The sequence below is a fragment of the Polyodon spathula genome, chromosome 17, assembly GCF_017654505.1.
Source record: "Polyodon spathula isolate WHYD16114869_AA chromosome 17, ASM1765450v1, whole genome shotgun sequence".
NCBI lineage: Eukaryota > Metazoa > Chordata > Actinopteri > Acipenseriformes > Polyodontidae > Polyodon > Polyodon spathula.
In genome coordinates this window covers 18,456,718-18,473,921 of record NC_054550.1, presented here as the reverse complement: position 1 = coordinate 18,473,921, position 17,204 = coordinate 18,456,718, and the positions used below count along the sequence as shown (strand labels likewise).

General features: G+C 40.6%; 1 protein-coding gene across 2 annotated transcripts; it reads left to right on the top strand.

Annotated features, from left to right (window-relative positions):
• Positions 1-2,042: 2,042 nt before the first annotated feature.
• On the top strand, positions 2,043-9,302 carry LOC121329791 (serine/arginine-rich splicing factor 5-like). Of its 2 annotated transcripts, none has more exons than XM_041275597.1 (8): positions 2,043-2,141; positions 3,041-3,180; positions 3,574-3,644; positions 3,999-4,127; positions 4,713-4,782; positions 6,801-6,874; positions 7,863-7,967; positions 8,402-9,302. In XM_041275597.1, the coding sequence occupies exons 2-8, from the start codon at positions 3,055-3,057 to the stop codon at positions 8,682-8,684; spliced, it is 858 nt and encodes a 285-aa protein (XP_041131531.1). In that variant the 5' UTR covers positions 2,043-2,141; positions 3,041-3,054; the 3' UTR covers positions 8,685-9,302. The 2 variants fall into 2 exon arrangements, with proteins under 2 accessions (XP_041131531.1, XP_041131532.1); XM_041275598.1 differs by lacking the exon at positions 2,043-2,141 and adding an exon at positions 2,300-2,320.
• Positions 9,303-17,204: the final 7,902 nt, after the last annotated feature.

Here is a 17,204-nt window from a genome sequence, read left to right as displayed (position 1 = left end):
TGCGGAAGGTTTGATTCTCCCTGTTGATTTCACCTACAGCCTCCCACGGTGCTACACAGGGGCTCCGTTGAGTGCTCTTTTCCCTGTCTTTAGATGCAGCTGTGGTTGCCGCCCCTGCTCTTCTAGGACTTGTGAGCAAGTGTTTGGTTGCTGGTCTGCAGTCCATCGCGTAGATGGTGGGGACCGGGAGAGTCTATCGCCCAGATGGGGGGATGGTGGGAATTCAAAGCCCAAGGGGGAGTTATTCCCCCCAGCAGAGGTAGAATGCCTGCTATCCCTATCTCCACCAGCAGAGGAAGAATATCTGCTGTCCCCATCTCCACAAGCAGATGAAGAATGCTTGCTGTCCCCACCTCCACCAGCAGAGGAAGAATGCCTGCTAGTTTCGCCTCCAGAGCCAGAAGGAGAGGAGTCGTCTCCAGCGCCAGAGGGAGAGGTCCCACTGCTGTCTTTTGAGCGAGAGGGAGAGCCACAGCAGTCCCCTGCAAGTGAGGGAGAGCCGCACCAGTTCCCTGTAACAGGGGGAGACTACACGCTGCCCACACCTTTGTCACCAGGAGACCAAACGCTGCTCCCATCTTGGTCGACAGGAGACCACAGGCTGCTCCCACCTTCGTTGCCAGGAGACCACATGCTGCTCCCACCATCGTTGGCTGGAGACTACACACTGCTCCCACCTCCACCGCTTCCACCATCAGGAGCAGAGCAGCAGGAGCTGCCTCTGCCTCCACCACTTCCACCGGCAGGAGCAGAGCAGCAGGAGCTGCCTCTGCCTTCGTCACCTTCACTGGCAGGAGCAGAGCATCAGGAGCTACCTCTGCCTCCACCACCTCCACCAGCAGAGAGTGAACACCTGCTGGTTCCGCCTCCATCAGTGTGGGAGGACTGCTTACCGCTCCCACCTCCACCACAAGAGGGAGACTGCCTACAGCTTCCCCCTCTAACACTAGAGGAAGCACCAGGACGTGATGCTGGTGGTCCTCAGCAACCCTTGTATAGGCTGCTGAGGGAAGCACGAGGGAGAGCCACAACAGTCCCCTGCAATAGATGGAGAGCCGCACCAGTCCCCTGTAACAGGGGGATACTACATGCTGACCCCACCTTGTGCATTTTTGTATCCTGTAAATTATACTCATTAAAAGAATAGTATGCAATCAGGTTGTGTGTTTGTTTTTGTTTTATTTTGTATTTTAATATAATTAGGGAGATGCTTTGAAACATAAATATACAGTCCTGACAGTATGCAGCAAAACGGACAAAAACTGAAAAAATTTACATTTTGAAATCTAACATGCTGTACTACTATTATGGCATCCGGTAGACTTTTGCAATATTGTTTTGTAGTTTCTTTAATTACATGACGTTAAATAAAATTACACTTCAGCCATCAACACCTGACAGAAGGATATCTACATCATCAGATGGAAAGAAACGCAAATGGATGGAGATGCAGATGGATCACATTAGTTTACTGTAAATCAACGTCTTAGTTGGTGCTTATCTTGGCGAGAGCTGAGTTCAAATCAGCATGAAGTTTTAACATTTACTCTCATGTAATGGAAATTTATATATATATATATATATATATATATATATATATATATATATATATATACACACACATACACACACACACCACACACACACCACACACACACACACACACACCTCTGCAAAAGTCTTGGACATGTTGCATTTTTCTATTCTGATGCATTATGAGCATCAACAATTTACTCAAAGTCTCCACTAGTGTTTTCTACTATTATAACAACCTTGACTTGCATAAAGAAGGAAAAACATTGAGTGAAATAGCTTGCATCACTCGACTTTCAAGGTGTGGTATCCGGAGCATAATCAGCAAGTACTGAGAAACATCTCACACACACACACACACATACACACATATATACACATATATATATATATATATATATATATAGTTTAATAAAGCAGACTTTGATTCAATAAACAACTCTCGCTCACAAGGTGATTGTGCTCAACACCTCCGCGCCTGCAGGGGTCAACTTTTCTGTTCGCGTGCTGCATTCTGGAACCGCTCGTTTTCCTGCCCTCTGGGCACTTTTCCGGTTGCTTTTTAGGGACTCCATCGCCATTTTTAGGCAGAACTCGAGAGGAAGCAGGTGAGACGTTTCTCCCGTAAAATTCGGGATAGTTTGGTTGTGTGTGACATATATGTAAAAAGTTCAAGAAGACGAGTATCAAGACAATTTTAGTCCGAAAAAGAACCGTGGAAAATACATTATTTTGCTTTGTTTAACCGAAATCACTAGACCACGAGGCTTGGAATTCCATTATGGAAGTGCGTGGTTACGTTTAAGTATTTGTTGGATTTGTGATACACAGTGTGCAATTGAAAGAATTGTTTGTAGCAGTTAATCTAGGGTGGGAGTGAGGATTGGATTCTATGAGTTCGCTAAAAAAAGAAGCTTTTGTTGAAACGCATCTACCGACTATGGTAGTCAGTGTGTGTGTGTGTGTGTGTGTGTGTGTGTGTGTTATGTGTGTATATATATATATATATATATATATATATATATATATATATATATATATAATGTAAGATTCCTTAAATATTTGATTGGGTGAAGGAATCGAGGGGAGTGGTGTTAAAACCAGTAAGTGGGTTTAGCTGGATAAGAAGGGCGGCCGTGTTTATGATCTTAGTAGTTAGCGGCCACCGTGCTGTTGTCTTGTCAGGCCTTAGTGCTAGTATAGTATACTATATTACTACGTGGAGCTATTAGCTTCTTTCATTTAAGCATCAGTACGATTTTATCTGCCGTTGGTAAATATAGCCTAACGCAGAATTTCGCAATGTCGGGTCGGCGCTTCCTAAGCTGGAATCTAATGGATTGAGAAGGAGACAAAGTATTCCTGTACATGGTACCACGGTTTTTCCTCTTTGAAAATTGCGACGTTTGTTTCATACGTCACATCGAGGCAGCTTTCAAAATCGAATTCAAACGAGGACGCTTCCATAATTAAGTGCTTTCTAGATTTCTGCATGTTTTTTCCACAGTGAAGCATTTGAAAATGAGCGGATGTCGAGTGTTTATCGGTCGGCTGAGCCCCCACGCCAGAGAGAGGGACGTGGAGAAGTTTTTCAAAGGATTTGGACACATTCGGGAAGTCAATCTAAAAAACGGTTTTGGCTTTGTGGTAAGTGTCTCTGCCTTAGTCTGTGCATTGCTATCAAACATATCAGACACATTTTACTCCAGAGAAGATGTGTTAAATCAGTTGCATTTGTATGTATATGTAAAACAAAGGGTAACAAGGAAACCTAACTATATATCTATGTAATGGGCACTTCACCCACTATTATACCAGTTTAACATGATTTGATTTTACAAGTCTTTAGCAGGTTTCAAACGTTGTTTCCTAAATATTTGGGCTTTGTTTGTTGAGCTTCATGTTCAAATGCCTGTAGCACACTTTGTGCATTCAAAGCTGTCCATAGAGATGCTGGAAACTGATGTACACCACATGCCCATCAACTTTTTTCCCCTAAATTTCCATTGTGTAAATGGTGCCTGACTGCTTGTTATACAGGAGTTTGATGACCACAGAGATGCTGATGATGCAGTCTATGAACTGAATGGGAAAGAACTGTGCAATGAAAGGTAATGCATAGATTTGAAGGCTAAGGTATTATTTTACGATTTAAATAACCATAGATAGGACCGTTTTGATTGTCTAGACCCCGCGAAATAACCAAATGGGGCCCAAATGGCTCAGTTAAATTAGCACTAGGCATCAAGGATTGGCTTTCATACCAGTACTAAAAGGATCTTTTTAAAACTGTTGGTGAATTAAGTACATTTACTCCCACTTATCTAACTTTTTAAAGTGTATTCTTTTGTTTTATTTAATGTTTCATTACTATCAGATTTACTAGACCTGCTACTGAACTTTAAAAGCTTCAATGTATTGGCTGTGAGTATGATGAGACAAACTCTTGTTTGGTTTCTACGCAGGGTCACAATAGAGCATGCCCGCTCTCCCAGAGGAAGAGGAGGTGGAGGAGCAGGCGGTGGAAGTGGTGGTGGAGGTAGTGGAAGGTTCTCTCCGCGGTTTAGCAGCTATCGTCAGACTCGCGGCTCAATGTAAGATACTACACAGGGCCAAATATAAAATTACAATTCTAGCATAATTGCTGAAATTACAATGCAATTTTGTTCAGTTATAGTGCAGTAATTGCAATTGTACTTAAATGTAAACTAAAGTAACAGCTTCACACATTAACATGTTTAATCTATTTATTCAAAATAAACAAGCAATAATTTCAGGTAAATACAGAAACCTACTATGTAGCTTATTTTTTTCAAACAAATGAGGTCACCAAAGTGGTTGAATAAAATTGGACTGAAATGACAAATGTGTAACTGAACTGTAATCGATCAGTTATGTGGTTTTACTGTTACGCTGGTGTGCCAAGGTTCAACTACAATGACATTGCAATTGCTTAAGAATTGCATAATTACATTGGAATTGACCCCAGGTCTGCTACACTTCACTCTTAAATGCACCTGACTTATTCTGTAGAATTGTAACTGTAAAGCAAAGCTGGTAAGCCATGCACAAAGACAAGTCTGAAATTATCAACCATTGAAATTAACTTTGATAAACATGTTTCTGATAAGCCATTGCATGCGTTTTTAGCAGCCTTAAGTGTGTACTTTGTCTTGCAGGTATGGTCCTCCTGTGCGCACAGAGCACAGAATCATTGTTGAGAACCTCTCGTCCCGGATAAGTTGGCAGGTTAGAGCACTGATCTAAGTTTTAATTTAATCTTCTAGCTAAACTAGTCCTGCTTCTGATTGCCATAAAACTGCCATCCCATTGATAAAACACGGGTTTAAAAACAGAACACCCCCTTGAGGGGGAAAAAAAACCTTAAATTCTATAAACCCTGCTGGAACCAGGAATATGCAGGTACACCCTCACCCAGCCAAGCCATGAAAGGGTATCTAGTGCTCCTTGTTGGTGCTCTCTCCTGGATTCATTACCTAGACTTAGTCTTACCTCACCTAAGATGTGTTTTTTTTTTATGTACCTTGGATGGCTAAAACGAAACTTTGTGCTTCACTGTGTGTGTGTCTAGATAGATCTTTAAGCTATTGTGTAATCTTACTGGTCTTGTGATTGTTTACAAGACTAGTAAGATTACACAATAGCTTAAAGTTCAGAAAAAAAATATATTTTTTTTTTTTTTAACATCTTAAACTTTTTTTTTTTTTAAACAGCTGCTCTTATCTGGTATCTCCTGTGCGACGTTGCACCCTCCCGCTCCCATGTGAGACAAGGGGGAGGGGGGGATGTTGTGATTAGCGCCCTCTGCTGTTGTCCTGAAGTGTCCATTTTTGATGCTTCTCCCTGTACACAGTTGCCGGTGGTCAGTATCTTGGCTGGGGCCCCCTAGTGGGTGAAAGTGGTCTAGCGCAGGTCAGCCTTAGGAGGTCCATAGCTGCAATCTGGAGGGTCTGTGGTCTGGCTTCCCTGCCTGCAGTTCTGCCCCCTCCCTGTTTGGTTCTTTTTCTGTTGCTGGCGGAAGGGGGTGTTAACGGTTGAAGCCCCTTTACTCTGGTGGTTCCTTTCTTGTGGAAGTTGGATTCTGAAACCCAAAGCCACATCCCTTTCTCAAACGCTATACAAGGCTTGGTCCGATTGCTATTTGGACAAGTGGCTCTTTGCTTAAGGTCTGCTCTGGGTTCTGAATGGTAAGTAGTGCAATAGCTAATGTGATTGGTGTGGGAGGAGGACTTTCTCTCAGTATATACAAGTTGAATACACTTCATTGGGGAGGACTAAGGACAGGTACTTGGCTGCAGTTATCAGGATTTCAGGCATACGCTGCTTGATCTGTGGCTTTTAAGCTATTTCCTTCAACCCCTTTTTATTTAAGTCAAAAGCCAGCACCTACCAGTTTGGGACTAGAAGTTGCACTGTGGATCCAGAGTCTACTGTTGGTGATCTGCTGAAGCAGCTGGTGTGGTATATTATAACCATGATTAGGTCTTTTGCCAGCAGTGAACTCTTTTGCATGCTCAAGACTGAATGCTCCTAGCTGGTAGGGGCATCCCTCTGGGGCATCCTGTCTCTCTTTAGACGTTAACTGTTTTCCTTCCATCCTTCAAGCTACTTGTGTAATCCTGCTGTTAAACTGCTGTGGAATGCTAATCCTACATGGACAATCAACCCCTTATCTATAAAATATGATTCTGTAAAATACCAACAGTTTCTGTTTTGTTGGTAAATCCCTGGAATGCTGCCAAAGTAATGTCCTATAGTCTTCTGAAAGTAGTGGCTGGGTACACAGATGCAACTCAGAACTCAAAGATTTAACATTCTCAAAATATTAATCTGATGGCCATGGGTTTAGATCTAGCCTCTACCTGTTACGGTGAGGTCCCGACTCCCCTGAGAGATGTGGTTTTCACATAATGCATAACTGGGCATTTAGTTTGAGTGGCTGATCCTTGACTCTGCTATTGGTGTCCATTATTGCAGCACAGGATGTGGAGAAGGTTTCTGCAGCTGCCCTTTCCCACAGGGGGGGGGGGGGGGGGGGGGGGGGGGGGGAGCTTTGGAGCAAACTTCTCCTGAGCAGATGATGCTGGTGTTATGCCAGACTGCTTTTTTTTTTTTTTTAATGGCAAATCGGCTCATTGTATTGTTAATGTGTTTGCGCTCTAATGTACTTTCTAAAATTGTAACCTTCAAATAAGAGATTTCTCTTGTGTGTTTTTGTAACATTTGTTTTCTTATGTACAACGCAGGACCTGAAGGATATGATGAGGAAGGTTGGTGAGGTGACATTTGTGGATGCACACAGATCCAATAAGAATGAAGGGTAAGTTCCTGAACAAACCAGGCCACAATGTATTGACCCATTGCAGTCCTATGTCGGAACAGGCCCGACATTACAATTTTCCCTTTCCAGTGCAATGTTGGACCCTGTCCGACATCATCAAATAGACGTCAAGCCCAGGTCTGTAGTCGTTTTTTCTCCAGAAGAAGCAGAGAACCTTTCAATGGCCGAGCGAGACCCTCTGTGGGGGTTGCGGGGTTTGGGTGTGTTCTTAAAAATGGGTTTGTAAATTTGTTTTTTTCAACTTTTTGTACTAATACTATATACATTATACAGTTAAAAATGTTTCTGGACCAGTTGGGCCTGTGGTGCTTTGTAACTACCGGCCAAACTGCGCTCTCTACCGGCCCCGGGCCGCTGGACCATGGTTAATGTCGAACCCTGAGTTTGGTGATAAAATGAGTGATTGGGAGAGGATTTATCAGTATGCACGACTATGAAGTTATGTGAAAAATACAGCAAACGGGGTGGGGCTTAGCTGGAGATGCAGTACTGAGTGTCCTTTTAATATGCAGTGCCTTTTAAACCTGTTATACTGTGAAAAACTTTTTAAACAGCGTGTGTGAAAATAAATTGGACCTGATGTGCCTGACAGGTGCTGAATAAATGGACCGCTAAGCAGAACTGGCTTCAAATAGTGCTGCTATGATTATTGGTGAAGTAGACTAGTTTGCAGTCATCAACAAAGGTTAATTATTTGCTTCTCCATCTTAACAAGTGGCTTAAATAATTGAGTAGTACCAAGTTTAGTGCCTGTATTTTACCTTAATTTGTTGTTTAATTGTCATTGGGACATGACACTTTTTTTTCAGAGGGGTTACTTTTTTTTAGTATACATTATATTCCACTTTGTTTTCTCTCTATAAGCAGAAGGTAGTGGAAATAGGGAATGGACTGGTACAGCTCTGCTAATGCAAGAAAAGCCTGTAGGTCTCCCTGTAATCCCTCCCCGTGTTTGTTTGTTTTCCAGAGTGGTGGAATTTGCCTCACACAGCGATATGAAGAACGCCCTTGACAAACTAGATGGGACTGAGCTTAACGGACGCAAACTCAAACTGACTGAAGATCGCAAGAAGTATGTATATAAATGTTTTGAATAAAAAAAAAAAAGGTAGGGTGCCAAGTGTACTATACTTAGTTTGCTGTTACTCAATCTCTCCCCACCCTTCTCCTAACTTGAGACTATTGTTTATAATCAGAAGTGTTCTAATTTGAATGGAAGTTGTGCTTTTTTGTTTAGTTATGCACAAGTGTTTTTAGTAATTGGATCTTCTGTTTAAAAAAATAAATAAATAAAAAAAGCATCCATTATCGTTGAATGCCTATACAATAATCAAATGCACCACTATATATAAACTTTATGCCTTTAGTTGCACATTTCCAGCTTTTACATCCCTTTGGTCTTCCTAGATAATAAGTATGTTAAATCAAGTTAACTCTTATTTATAACTAAACTTAAGTACTTAAATATGAAATGTGTGGATCTAATGTAAATGTGTTTTGTTTTAGGAGCAGAAGCCGCTCCCGCTCCAGGAGCTACACCAGGTCTCGCAGTCGTTCCCGATCCAGGAGCCGTTCCAAATCCCCGAGCAGGAGCCGAAGCAGGAAACGCAGCCGTACCAGGTCCCACTCACTCAGCCGCAGCCCAGAGAGGAAGCCCCTTCCCCGCGCAGCCCCGCGCTCCCCATCCCACTCCCCCTCTCGCTCCAAGTCTCGATCCCATTCCCGATCCCCTCCAGTGCAGAAGAGGCGGTCCAAATCCAGGTCCCCATCGACTGAGAGCCAGCACTGAGAGCTGTCTCCCTGCCTGCACCAGCTGTATCTGTAGATCTGGTTATGGTGTCTCGTATCTGGTTAGAGTTGCAGTCTGATCTGTTAAAACAGCTGCTGATCTGATTCATTGTCTGTTACGTAATAGAAAAGCCTCAGGAGATTTTTTTTTTTTTTGGCACCAACTGTGCATAACTTCTATTTTTATTTGAAAGCTACAATGTTTGGATATCCTCAACACCCACACTCGGCAGCATGTATGGAATTGCAGCAGCCAATGTTAAGTGAAGTCTGTGGTGTGTGTTGTTTTTTTTTTTTTTTAAATTCAATAATTTCTGCTTTCTGCTAATTTCCCTTCATAGTTTCATTGTCTGTAATTTGACTTCATATGTGGATGATTGCAATGGCAAGTGATATCCCTAGGTGGACTGGTTTGTTTGCAAAACACAAGCATTTTCCTTATTCAGTGACTTGTTACACACTTAAGTGGGTCATTGGTGTTTTAATTAGCTGTCAAATTTGTTTCCAGGCTGTGTTTTTGGTTTTCTAGCTACCAAAAATGAAAGACATGATGTGTAGTCGAACATTTTGCTGTGGCCATGTAATTTTGTGCTGATTAAATTTTGTGTGCCAATTCTTATGTTTCTGTAGTGTGTGGGTGTTTTTTGTTTTTTGTTTTAAAAATGGCTGTTCAAAGTGTACTGCATATTTTAGGGCACTTTCACACTGTTCACTTGCAAACTAACACTTTTCAGGCTTGTTTGACACCTGAAATTCAACCAAACTTGAGTTTGTTTTAAAGTAAATTCAGACTTATTTGGTTCACTTGCCTCTTCATCCACATTAGAGTTCTATTGGTTTAACTTTGCTTTTCCAAATACCCTCTGCTCTCATTAATTTTACTAGAGATGAAGCTCTCTGGGGTGTGGAAACCTTTTCCATCATCCCTGACACAGATAATACTTTGTTATTTTGGTTTGTCTGGTGTTTACAACATCAGATTATAGCAGGTGAAATGGAACATGTTGAAAGAGAGTCATGTATGTCTAGAAAACGCTGTTCTTCTGGAGGAAATGCGTGAGGGACCTCTGGTGTTTAGAAAACTTCAAGTAAAGACAAATTAGTGGTGTGTCTTATCATGCCTTGTTGATCAGTGTCTTTGTACCAGAGACCATCATCCCTTATCGGGTGGTAATGAAAAAGATTTACTTCACATTCAACGAACTGCTGTTATTGATAATAAAATTAATAGCTTGTTGTGAATGATGTACATGTGACCATGTGGTGAGATATAGATGCAGCATAGGGGCTTGTATAATGCATGTTTTTGACAAGGTACGATTTGCGTCTGAGACAGGACGAGACACTTTCTTTGGTGCTTGCTGAAGTACGTCATTCAGTTTGCTTTGCTGTTTGGAGGGTTTGTTTACAAGTGTACTGGATTATGTTTGTTATTGCAAGAAGTTGAAAAGGAGCAAAGTGACAAACGTCAGAGTCCACTTCCAAGTGAAGCGAGATTACTGTTTTAAGTGAGAATACGTGGTTTCACATCTTGCTCCAAGCAAACCAACCTGCATTTCAATCTGCATTAAATAGTCATTAACTAGGTGTGAAAGTCCCCTTAAGTGTTGGTATTACTTGCATTCTCCTGTTGGCATGAGCCCATACACAAAAAATATACAGTTCCTTACAGCTGTGCATTACAACTTCTATGTCTTCACTTTACACTTTTGAGGATTGCAATCCTTTTTTTTTTTTTTTTTAATACTGTTTTTTCCCCTGTATATAGTTTTCCAGTCAGTTGTCTCCTTCCCATAGCGTTTCTTGTTCGTGGTTGGTTTGCTTTTTACTGCCATTGGTGCCATGTAAACCAGACTTCAGCACCAAACCTCCTTTAATTTAAATACATTTTGCATGTGTGGGCTCTTGGCAAAAATACCTTACTCCAAGTGATACTTGAATGGAGTACAGTGTATTTAGTTTTGGTCTGTTATAGGTAATTTGCATTGTATGTTCAGTTGGTGGCTTTGTTTTTTCAGACACAGTGTATCCAGTGAGACCTTGTTTTAAGGCCAGTAGTTCTTCTATGGCATTCATTTCTATGTACCTGCAGTATTAAGGCCAGTTTCTTGGTTGTCTTCCACTGTTCCAGTGCTTGAGAGTATAACTTGCATTGGGTTTCATACATAGTGGCAGGTAAATGAAGAATATCTCCTTTGGGTGTTGATTATTTGGACATCACTGTGAAATGTTTATTTGAATAAAGGTTGGCATTACAAGGATACTTTATTGTTTATTTTTAAGTTAGGCATTCAACCAAAGAAGAAAGTAGCTTGTGTGTACCTATATTTAATAATGTAGCACTGGAAGGCAAGTGCCTGAAAAATGTCAGAGAACACTACAGACTACTTGCTACATGTTTGTTGGCAGGTATTACTCCTTTTTTGATAATTCAGAAGGGGAATGGTAATGAAAACACTAACCTGAAATGTAGTGTCACTGAGGCACAGACCTTTAAAACAAAAAGCCCTTCCTCCTGTTTTTATTTTATTAACCTTGGGAATAACCAAAAATCCTACATTCTGTGATCTAAGATTGTGATTAGGAATGTATGGGGCCATCAGATCCTGTAAATAAATAGGTGCTAATCCATTCAAGGCCATGTAAGTTTAAAGCAGAATTGTAAAATCAACTCTAAATTGCACAGGGAGCCAGTGCAAGGAGTCTAACACGGGTGATGTGTTCACTTTTCTTAGTTCTAGTCAGAAATCTAGCAGCTGCATTCTGAACGAACTGCCAGCAAGACAAAGCATGGTTTGGAATACCAGAAAACAAAGCATTGCAATGATCAAGCCTATGTGACGCAAAGGCACGCACTAATCTTTCAGCACCAGGTACAGAGATAATAGGTCTGATTTTTGCAGTATTTCTCAGATGATTTAGTGATGTTCCCAAGTCTAGTTTTAATTCTGAAGGGAGACTGCTAATGTCCAGCCCAAGTGAATCAGCATTATTTATGTAGTTCAGTTCAGTTTTGATAAACTATAATAGGCACAGCAGAAGTATAATCTGGTTTTAAAGACAAATATGGCGGAGTATCATCTGCATATAATTGGAAATGTACTTCATGTCAGCGCATAATGTCTCCCAAAGGAAGCATATATAGTGCCAATAGAAAGTCTACACCCCCTTGAACTTTTTTTCACATTTTGTGTCAGTGCCTCAGAGTTTCATGCATTTAAATGAGGATTGTTTTCCACTTATCAACACACCATACTCCACACTGTTAAGAGGAAAAACATTATATATTAAAAATACAAAACTGAAAGTTCATAATTGGATAAGTGTCCACCCCCCTGAGTTAATACTTGGTGGGATCACCTTTTTCAGCAATTACAGCTGTGAGTGTTGGGATAGGTGTCTACCAACGTTGCACACCTAGATTTGGCAGTATTTGACCATTCTTTGTTATAAAACTGTTCAAGCTATGTCAAGTTCCTTGGGGAGCATTGATGGACAGCAATTCAAGTCATACCACAAATTTTCGACTGGATTTAGGTCGGGGCTCTGACTGGCACTCAAGGACATTTAACTTTTTGTTCCTTAGCTACTCCAGTGTAGCTTTGGCTGTGTGCTTTGGGTCGTTGTCATACTGAAAGGTGATCATCCGTCCCAGTTTCAGCTTTCTTGTAGGGCAGCAGGTTTTCCTCAAGGACTTCTCTGTACTTTGCTCCATTCATTTTTCCTTCAATCCTGACAAGTGCCCCAGTCCCTGCCAATGAGAAACATCCCCATAACATGATGCTGCCACCACCATCCTTCACAATACCGATGACGTTCGTTGGGTTTGTGCCAGACATAACGCTTTGCATTTAGGCCAAAAAGTTCAATTTTAGTTTTGTCAGACCACAAAACTTTTTGCCACATGGCTACAGAATCTCCTGAGTCTTTTTTTGCATACTTCAAACAGGATTCAAGGTGGGCTTTCTTGAGTAATGGCTTCCTTCTTGCCACCCTACCATACAGGCCAGATATGTGGAGTGCTTGGGATATTGTTGTCACATGCACACTTTGTCCAGTCTTGGTCATAAAAGCCTGTAGTTCTTGCAAAGTTTTGTTTTGGCCTCTTGGTAGCCACTCTGATCAGTCTCCTCCTTGCTCGGTCATCCAGTTTGGAGGTATGGCCTGATCTAGGCAGGGTCTTGGTAGTGCCATACATCTTCCACTTCTTAATAATCGTTTTGACTGTGCTCCAAGGGATATTCAAGGCCTTTGATATTTTTTTTATACTTATCCCCTGATTTGTGCCTTTCAACAACTTTGCCCAGAGTTCTTTTGAAAGCACCTTGGTGCACATGGTTGAGTCTTTGCTTTGAAATGCACTACCCAGCAGAAGGGGTGGACACTTATCCAACCAAGCTATTTTAGCTATTATTTTTAATTAATTTTCTACAAATTTCTAGAATATTTTTTTCACTTGAAAGTTGTGGGATAGGATGTGTAGAAAAATGATTAAAAAAAAAACAACTATTTTAATTCCAGGCTATAAGGCAAGAAAAGGTAAAAATTTTGAAATGGGGTGTAGACTTTCTATAGGCACTGTATAAGGAAAATAATACAGGGCCTAAAACTGAACCCTGTGGGACACTACAGACTGCTTCAACAATGCTGATTACCTGTTAGAAAGATAAGACCTTAATCAAACAATGGAAGTGTAGTATACATCAGCACTTGAAGACAGACGCACAAACATCTCTTTATATTACCACATTCTGATACGCTACAACTGTTATGCACTTAAATGAATAGTGTGACAGAAAATTACAAATACCAATAAAAAATCTAATTAGGAGGTGGATATATATATATATATATATATATATATATATATATACACACACACACACACACACACACCGCTGTGCAAAAGTCTTGGATATGTTGCATTTTTCTACTCTGATGCATATGAGCATCAACAGTTTACTCAAAGCCTCCACTAGTATTTTATACTATTATAACAACCTTGACTTGCATAAAGAAGGAAAAACATTGAGTGAAATAGCCTGCATCACTCGATTTTCAAGGTGTGGTATCCGAACAACAACTACAGAGAAACATCATCTGTAATTGACAAACCCAGGACTGGAATACCCAAAAAAACTGTCTAACAAGGATGAGCAATACTGGAAGGTAATATCCTTCAGGAATAGAAAGATGACAGGCGCTGAATTGATAACAGAACTGGCAGAAGGCACAGGTGTCCATCCATCAACAGTCCAAAGCACCTTTGACCATTCCATAATCCAGTTTCTGTGTTCTTGTGCATATTTTCACCTTTTAGTCTTGTTCCCCTTTCTTAACAGGTATTCTTACTGCAACACATCCTTAAAGTTTCAAAAGTGACCTTCATACTGTTGATTTAATGGATAACAACACCTTAAAGAACTCATGAGTTAAAGCTTTCTGAATACAGCACAATTATACATAACTGGAATACAACTGTATTTAAGAACATAAGAACATAAGAAAGTTTACAAATGAGAGGAGGCCATTCGGCCCATCTTGCTCGTTTGGTTGTTAGTAGCTTAGATAGTATCTAAATAGTAAGCTTATTTTGCCCAAGTCTAGCTGCCCAGTGCTTGCTTGCACATTTAGTGCAATGGGACAAGCAAATGTTTTTTAGGCTGCCAGTCGTTGCTGTTACTTGCAGCTGCCATAGCCACTTTGTGATTTGTTGAGCATCGCATGTTTGGTGTTCGATGTCTGCTGCACAACCTGATTTTGCTGTGTGGCATTTTGTTCCTGGTCCAACATTGTAAAGTTGGTGCTGGGTGAATATCCCCTTAACCAATCATTGTTCAGTTTATTGAGAACATGGTTATGTGATGTTACACAATAATACTGTCTCTTTATAGTTTGAAAAGAGTGCCCGAGAAAGACAAGTGCGGCAGCACAAAGGAATATCCACTAAAAAGTGTCCTGAGGGCATCAGATGATTCTTAATTGTTAGGTATTGGGTTAGGGTTAGGTTTTAGGGCTGGGGTTGCTTCAGGTTAGGGTTGGGGTTGGGTTAGGGTCAGGGTGGGTTGATTTTGTATAGTTGCCTAGCCTGGAAGTGAAAGGTGGTGAGAGTGCTTGGCAAGTGCCCTAGAATCATCTGATGCCCTGTGGCAAAGTGGCTGCTATGAACAGGTGCAGAGGTGATGCAGTGCAGGAATAATCACAGACAATTGTAATCCAGTTTGTGTAAAACATGGAGAACAGAAAACAGGGATTGCAGTTCCAAAACAGTAAGCACACGTTATCCGCTCTACTTGCGGTCATCAGTCCAGGTGTGTGCAATAGTGCTCATGGTGGGTGATAACAATTAATTATTAGTGTTGCTTTCTTGGCAAAAAATGTTATATTTTGGATTCGTTTATATTTTAGATTTTGCAATTTTCTAACAAAAACAGTTTTGAAATACTGTACATATTTTCAATTTTCCATTTACTGTACTTAATATTTTTATCTAAAGAAATTCATTTAACCTCATAATGTGACTGAATTTGTTGTTATACTGTGCAACGTGTGTATATAGTATATTGTATTTTAATGTTTGAAAAACACCAAGTCGTCTAGGATAAAGGTGTCTGATAAATAACTAAATAATAATAATAATATATTCAATTTCCTATGTTTAATAGAATAGTAATCTTACTGTTACTTTTCTATTAAAATTTACTAGAATTTAAAAGGATACATGAGTACATTTCTTTCTATTTCCTTACATTATTTGTTATATTTGTAACAGATGGGATTCCATGTGGATGTTTTAATTGAGTTCATGTGGCTGAAGTATCGTTCGCAGCAACAGGTGTCAGGGCTCAGTGTCAGTAAAAGAAGTGACAGCCTTTTGAATTTCTGAGACTGGTGGCTTTTGGTTGAAGGGGTCCAAATAAAGCATGCATTTCACCAGCTATTTTTTGCAGGAAACCTGGACTTGAATGCTTGTTCAAGTTTTTTTTTGCATATTCAATGAACGTTGCTTTTACCTTAGCAATCTCCGTTTCTGGCAAGTAGTGCTGCTCCTCACATTCCCTCAGTATCTCTTTGACCTTGGCAAAAAAGGGATAGACAGGTCGCTTGGAGTTGTGAAAGATTCCCCTGTAGAATCATCGTTTGAAGGCTGTTTAAACGGCTTCAAAATTACCTTGCAGTATTTCTCCAGAGAACAGTATGCGTTGTATAGATCTGAGTTCTCTTTCTGCAGCGCTAGATTCATTGATGCTAGAAGTGGCAAAACCCAATTCAAGAAACTTAGATATAGAATGAATTTAGGAGATTGTAGCATGTCATGGATATTCTGGCAACTTGATCTATAACTCGGTGACCCATTCCCAAATGCCTCTCTCTCAAAGTACTGCACTAGAGAATCCCGCAGTAACTCAAACCTCTCAACGCAGGCAGCCAAACTTAACCAGCTAATTTTTTTGTAGTTGACCAGGTTTGAGTATTCCTCTTCATTCAGCTCACAGATCTGTCTAAATGCCTTTTTTCTTGCAGCCCCACTGAAATGTCTCAGTGTCACTTTGATCGTGTCTTCCACAAAGTCAGGTATGACTGGCGATGAGTCATACAGTGCTGGACAAATAAATCGCCATAGCGATCTTTCAATCGCCTTGAAACACTTTCACGTTGGGCTAGCATTACATGCCCCACCATTTTCTCTACAGGGTACTTGTTTCGGTCAGTTTCCAAACAACCAACGATGGCTTCACTCAGATTTGTGCATTACAACGCTCGGTTATTTCAATTAAGCTCAAAAACTTGGAGCGAATTTCATCTGCATCAACATTCACAAAACGATGATAAATTATTATTTGACTCTTGTCACTGTGGTCAGTGCTCTCGTCACACACTAAGTTTACAAACGGTGCATCTACTGCTGCTTGAACAGTTTCACTGTAAAATCCTAAATCCACCTAAATCCTCGGTGTTTCTTGACACAGTTTTTGCACTGCAATGCAGTCTTTGAAAAGGAGCAGAGTTTGGGTCAATTTTTTCAGCCATTTCTTTGAAAATGCCGCCTGCTGTAAATGGCAGTTTGGCTTTTGCAAAACTGTAGGAAAGGCAAAGATCATTCTGTGCATCTTTAAGATTGCGGTTAACAAATTCGGTCATTGACTTTACCTGGCTTCCTCTGTTGGCTTTGGCCTCCTTGATGAATCTATCCATCTCTACACTCGACATGTTTGAAGTCTTAGATATTTTTTTGCACCATTTTTCAGAATGGTCGCGAGCTACTGTTGACTTGAGTTGTTTCATTACTTGGCCACATCTTGTGCACTCCATAAAATAATCTGTGGGTCTTTCAAAAATGAAATATTCTCTTTACCAAGCTGTGTTGAACGATCTTTTTTTTCGACGCCATGTTTTTTTTTAATGTTAAGAAAAAGAAAACAGTGCACAACGTGAACGTAACTAACGCTTAATCAGATTGTATAACAAGGCTTCAGTAGGCGGTTCAGTGTCATCAAGATTCTGTAGTAGCCATAGTTAC